The 6,895-nt window shown below is 39.1% G+C and overlaps 1 protein-coding gene across 1 annotated transcript; it reads right to left on the bottom strand.

The window, feature by feature from the left end:
- Window positions 1-5,679: 5,679 nt before the first annotated feature.
- LOC149174330 (uncharacterized) lies at window positions 5,680-6,240 on the bottom strand. The gene has a single exon (XM_089420806.1). It carries the CDS (start codon window positions 6,238-6,240, stop codon window positions 5,680-5,682), a length of 561 nt encoding a protein of 186 aa, XP_089276932.1.
- Between the last annotated feature and the right edge of the window lie 655 nt (window positions 6,241-6,895).

Here is a 6,895-nt window from a genome sequence, read left to right as displayed (position 1 = left end):
TAGAAATCACAGAAAGGTTTGGTGTTCTTTCAAAGGTAAGCTCAGATCGAATGGATTTCTACAAATGTCTGTCAAGGTGTAAACTAGCAGAATTTTCTTGGTTCTCTTGTCTTCTAAGAATCCTAGGAATTAGATTAGGATTTTCAAACAAAGGTGGGGGATTAGGATCAGGATTTGATCTGGTGTAATGAATCATTTCTGAAGCCAGTTTCTAGGTGTGTTTTTGGTTTTTTCTTGAAATAGTTTATTAATACAACTTTAACAGTCTCTTCTAGGAGGTTTTAGATGTGGGAGTTTTGAACTTTCCTAAAGATTTATTTGAAAAGAGGGACTGATCAAGTCTTTGAAACCAACTGTTCAGTTCACAAGCTAAACCGGAGATAGACTGAAGCAGCATTCATTTACTTCTGCAATTGCAAAGTAAAAGCAATTTCAAAGGCTACCTGGCTAACTTTAGGCTCCATCTGTAGCTTTATGAAATAAACAATAGTAACAAATATTTATTCAGGTCCCCAGTGGAGTCGCCAATGATGTTATCACTCAGGTTGTTCCCAAAAGTTGTAAGAAAGAGAATACGGCCGAGGAAACCATAGACCAATCTTTTAGATATAGAATCTAGCCAAACTGTATCCAAAGAGGGCTCTCTCTTTATGATTTAGCTTTGTTTGTTTAAAGGTATTAGGCTAGTTATGAAGTTCAAGGGTTTTGTTTTGAGTTTGGGTGGTGAGATTCAATAGAGCAGTGAGGTAAAACAGAATAGTTCAGTCCATTGGGCATGATGGAGTCAAAGAAGAAGGCTTTCTGGATTTGGTTTCTAACAGAGGATGGCATCACAGAGCAAGGTAGTCAAACAGGGAGCAAATGGAGACTTGAAGCAGATGGAATGGGCTCCAATGGGTGAAGGGAAATTAAGAATCCTTCAACATATTGAAAGAGGGAAAATGGATGATTACTGATAAGGAGCAGTTAAGAATTCCTTAGCAAATAAACAAGATGAGAGAATCAGAAAACATGAGCAATTAAGAATTCACTGTTTATACTAATTCTGAAGAAAACACAGAGAATAACAAAGATTGAATACAGAGTGCAGTCAAGCAAATTCTGATTTAACCTTTTTCTTTATCATTCAGATTATGAAACACAGATGATATAATAAACCAGAAAACTGTAAAACACAAGATATAAGGGACTTATTGATCCGGAGGTTGATTCAAGAATTCTGTGACAAGTCTTCTGCCTCAATTCTTCATCCAGTAGGCCAGACAACCGTTGGTTCCAACAGCTTTGTATTCAAAATATTCAGTATTACAGCAGAGTCTAGAAAATCTACACATACCCAACCTCTTCAAAACTCTAATGAAGAGGGTATTTATACAACAAAATATGTACAAACAATAGCTCATAACAGCTCTGAGATAAAATCTAGTTTTAACCTAAAAATAGTTTACAAGTGGAGATAGAAATAGCTAGGAAAAAATATCTAATGTTGTGCTGGATGCAGGCCTTTAGGGTTCGGCTTGCAGCTGTCCTGTAGTAGCTCTGCGCCGACTGTTCATCTTAAATGGGCCTTTTAATTCTGATCTGCTACTCCTCAACTCTTATCTGCTGCTGTTAAGTCTGCTCTGACACTCTTCAATGCTCGTCTGATACACTTTAATGCTTGAACTGATACTCTTTGACTTGTTTTGATGCTCTTTAATGCTGAGATGACCCCTGTTCACCGCTTTTCCTTTGGCCTTTTATGTTTCTGAAGGTCGGCTGGCTAGGGTAACGAAATATCCCTGTATATCTCTATTTCTTTCTTTCTGTGAGCTCGGAAGCCCCTCGGTTTGCTTTTAACTGTGTTTGAGGAGGAAGAAGTTGTAAGATGGCGGGTCGGCAAAGTCTACAAGCTCGTTGATGGAGCCTTTTCTGGTCCGGAGGCGGTCTGAAACTAACATATTTGATTACGGTCAATTTCATACCTGGAGCGCGCGTGGCACTATATGCAGAAAAACATAACAAAATGACCCTTTTTCCCTTTTATTGAACAAAAATGAATTTTGGCGGGAATTTATGACTTGAAGGACGGATGACGTCAGTGATGGTACAGGATAAATGACGTGGCAGGTGATGTGGCAGGATGATGTCAGCAAAGGATAGCTGATGTCAGCGGATGACGTCCGGGGGGGGGGGTGGTAAGCGGTTTTGCCCACACCGCTTTTGGGGCTGGGCGGTATCGGGCGGAGGGCGAGCGAGCATAGCGGGTGCATGACGCGTGGCAAAGGTACGGCGCCAAAACCACCATTTCCCCGGGAGTTAAAGCTCGGTAGTTGAGGGTGGTGCGAAATGATCGTAGGCCGTCAGATGAACAGGGGCAGATCGGACGGCGGGCACTCATTGGAGATGGCAGAGGGTTAATGTGCAGGCCCGACACAATAAATTAAGGTTTTTAATTGTATCGAGGGGGATTTGATTGGTCTGCGGGGTTAGGTTATTAATTAACCTAGGCGGTTAATTAACTCCTTATGAGCGCAGCGGAAGGTTCTTAATAAGCTCTAGATGAACTTATCAATCTACATTCGTATAGTGACTATGATTATAACTAACCGGGGGCGGGAATATTAAAATATCGGAGCTTTTGTTATATATACATAATACGGGATGGGGTAATAATGACTTTGCATGGGATTTATATAATAAATTCAGAGTTAATATGAAAAATGATTTTAAGTGCTAAGCCAATGTTCACAAGTCACATTAAAACTTAGGTTTTTTGGAGTGAAAAGGGGTTTATGAAATGAGATGAGTGATATTAAGCAGATCTTAATATTTGAGGGGGAATTAGTAAATGATTTGGGGAAGAAACATGAAGGGAAGTTAGTTATGAATCTGCCTCGCTTGAGCTGCTCCAAGAGTAATGTCTACCATAGCACTTGTGATAGAGGTTAGATTAACACTTTGAGAGAAAGAATCTATCGCAAGTCTCGGTCTGCAACACTATGTACCTACCCAGCCTACTTTACCTAACATTTTTTCTTCTCTCTTTTTAGGTGCACTTAGACTGGAAAACCCTCATCAACTTTTCTTTTCTTTGCATAGTAAGCTTACCTAATTCTGCCCTTATTTCATCCAAGGGCTCATATTAAACTATTGAGCTCCTTTGTTTCTCTACCTATCTGCTTATCTACCAAGATTAAACAGTTTGGTCAAATTTTATTCTCTATCTCTAAAACAAGAAATTCAAACAAGAACTAGCCAAGATTAAGTTGTTTGGCCATTCATCAGTTGTGGCAAAAGTTCAACAAACTACACACAATGCTTTATTTACAGAAAATGGAAAAGTAGTGGCTTTTTGGACTTGCACACTTTCCTGGTCTATTTTTGTTTGGGGTTCATTTCTTTCACTTTTTTTACCATTATATTCTTTTTACCCTTTGATTTTTCTTTTAGGGCATACCCTCTTTACATTTTTTAAACTTTTTTATTTTATTTTATTTTTTGATAATATGGAAAACCTTTGCAACAAGGAAAGGGATGAACATATTACAGAGCTCAATCAGTCAATCATGAAATATGACACCTATTGGTATAGGAGTATAACACGACCAACCTAGGTTTATATTTATCTATAGATCTGTCTGCTTTAAACTTTAATTTGTATAGCCATCTGCACCCTATGGGTTGTTTGCCTTCAGGAAGCTTAACTAAATCCCATGTATTATTTTTAATGGTAGATTAATATTCCTCTTGCATTTCTTCCCTCCATTCATTACTTTTACTAGCTTCATTAAAATTAGAATGTTCAGCAGTGTTCAACATACCAATAATGCGTGCATGATCCCTGTATCTGGTTGGCAATTGTATCTGCCTGCTTGATCTTCTGAGTGGTGTAGTGGCTTCAAACCTTTTCTGATCTCCCCTCTGCGGATTGGTTTCAAACCTAATTTGATCAGCCACTTCTTCATTCTCTTGTTGCTGGTGTTGCCATTGTTTTTGTTGTTGCTCACTGGCCCCTATTTCATCACCTTCTTCTAACAGTAAGGGAATATGCCATTCTTCATCACTACGAACAGGGTTCCCATCATCTACATGTTCATGAAATCCTGCATCTCTGCTTGCAAACACCTTGTGATTCGAAGGATTAAACAACTTATAAGCCTTCAATTCAATGCAGTATCCAACAAAAGTACACTTAATGTCTTCTGAATCTAACTTCTTCCTATCTTCTTTCGGGACATGAGCAAAAGCCTTACATCCAAAGACTCTAAGATGACTTACTGGAGGCTTGAACCCAAACAATGCTTCAAAAGGAGTTTTATAATCCAAACACTTAGTAGGACTCCTATTCTTAAGATACACTACAGTGTTTACAGCTTCTGCCAAAAAACCATTGGTCAGATTCTTACCTTTCAACATACTACAGGCACACTCCACGAGGGTTCTATTTTTCCTTTCCACAACCCCGTTTTGCTGAGGACTGTAAAGTGTTGTGAACTGTTGTTGTATTTCATGTTCTTTGCAGTATTTGATGAAGTCACCCTTCTTGAATTCTCCACCTTGGTCTAAGCGAAGAATTTTGATGAACTTTCTTGTTTGCTTCTCAATCATAGTTTTGAATTGCTCGAAGTATTCAAAAGCATGACTTTTCTGCCTAAGGAAATACACCCAGGTGAACTTTGTACATTCATCAACAAAAATAAGAAAATAGTAGGCCCCTTCTAACGACCTTATATGCATTGGCCCACATAGATCAATGTGTACAAGTTCAAGTATATCCATCTGCTTCCTATCAACAATAGCAGGAAATTCATCTCTATGTAATTTACCAGGGGCTTCACAGTCAACATGCATACTCTTCAAAATAGGAAGACCATTCACCATACCTTTTTTCTTAAGAAATAGTAGGTCACTGAATTTTATATGCCCAAATCTCTGATGCCAAAGATTCTCTGCAGACATGGCTGATGATGCCAACGCTTGATGTGATGAACTTCTAACATCCATTTTATACAATCCTCCTATACATACACATGTTGCAATGGACTTCATCTGATCCAGCATGTCTTTAATTACACAATGAGATTTAAAGAACTCTACCTTAAGATCCTGATTTGTTATTCTAGATATAGAAATCAGGTTCTTTTTAATCCTGGGTATATACATAACATCATGAATATGGCTAATGTTTCCATCAGGTAGTATGATAGGGACATCACCATATCCCTTGATTTCATACCCTGTATCATCTCCAAGGTAGACATTTGTACCAGTGTTGGATTCTCTAAAAATTTTAAACCATTGCCTCTTACCTGTCATATGGGAGGAGGCTCCTGAGTCCACGAACCAGATTTTTGCTTCATCCTCCTTAATTGACAGCGCATAATCAAATACGAACAATCTGATATTCGAATTTTGATCTGCATCAGCATGATGGCCTGCATGATTCTTATGTCTCTGTTGACCTTCATCAAACTTCTTCTTTCGACAATGTTTAGCCATATGATCAAATTTACAGCAATAAAAACATTTTGGTCCTGAATCACTTCTGTTTGGAGATATACCTTGAGATGGAGGTGGCTTTCTTTGTGGGGTTCCTCCGCTTTTGTGTGCTACATTTGTCTTTCCTCTAAAGGACTTCTTCTTTGCCATTAGGGAAAGATCTGAGCTCTGGGGTTTCAGGTTCATCCGCCTTTCCTCCTACATTAGGATCCCTGTCAATTCTTTGAACTTGGGGACTTTTTCTCTCGCATTCAACCCAGTGATGAGCATCTGATATTCATTATTCATACCATTCATGGTAATCATGACCAAATCAGTGTCTGATACTATTTCTCCAATGTCGCCTAGCTTTGTCTTAAGCTCCTTAATACAAGAGATGAATGTTGCTACTGATTCATTCTCCTCCATTTTAATGGATAGAATCTTGCTCTTTAGAAATAGTAGGCGATTTGTGTTCTTGATCTCGTACAAATCTTTGAGATTTGTCCAAATGTCTATTGCAGCTTTACAATCTCGAATGTGAGGAATAATGCAATCTTTCACAGACAATTCGAGCAACACATTTGCCTTGTTCTCCCTATTTTCCCAATCTTGGATTTTTGCTATTGTTCCACTTGTAGCTAGGCTTGCCTTCAACTCATCACCGTTTGTGATCATCCATGTGTTTTTCCCCTCCAACAGGGTCTGCAACTTAAATTTCCAATTGGAATAATTGGAACCGTCGAGCTTATTGCTCTTGTTCAGATAGGCCTCTGCCATCTGATTGTTCATCAACACAAAAAAATGACCTCCAGCAAACCAGATCTATCCCAGATCCGAAGATTCAATTTTAAAAAAAATTGCCCCAATTCAAAAACCTTCAATTACAAAAGAACCCCTTTGTTTTTTTAAAACAAAAACAAAAAAACATCCCTTTTAAAAAAACCCTCTTCCCTTTTTGAATGTATGGTGCCCATGAATTTTTTTTTTAAACAAAAAAATTATTGAAACCCCAAATTTTTTTAAAGGAAAACAATAATGAGAGCCTTACACGGCCTCCCAACACCACCGTTTTTCGGCCTCAAGGGTTTAACTTCTAATTAGGCAATTGTGGGTTCGTGCCTGTAAATGGCCACCCTTGGCCTCACATGTGGAGCAACACGCAACATGCACCTGGAGCAGCACCATGCACCTAGAGCAGCACCATGTAGCCAACACATAACACCACGCTTCCCTTGCACCTCACACCACGCTTCCACTGCGACACAACACGACTCCTCTCCGATTTTGTGAGTAGGGCAGGGGATTTGGGTTTGTGTCCTCTACTTGGAGAAACACCCTCAGCCTCCACCAATCGACAGCACCCTCGACGGCTCTCTTTTGCACGATTCATGACCGAATGCAGTCTCAATGCTTTTCTTGACAAAGCAAAACG

The sequence above is a fragment of the Pinus tabuliformis genome, chromosome 4_1 (assembly GCF_031772625.1).
Source record: "Pinus tabuliformis cultivar Carrire ecotype Pingquan chromosome 4_1, CPIR1, whole genome shotgun sequence".
NCBI classification, from domain to species: Eukaryota; Viridiplantae; Streptophyta; class Pinopsida; order Pinales; family Pinaceae; genus Pinus; species Pinus tabuliformis.
This window is presented reverse-complemented; position numbering and strand designations above follow the sequence as displayed.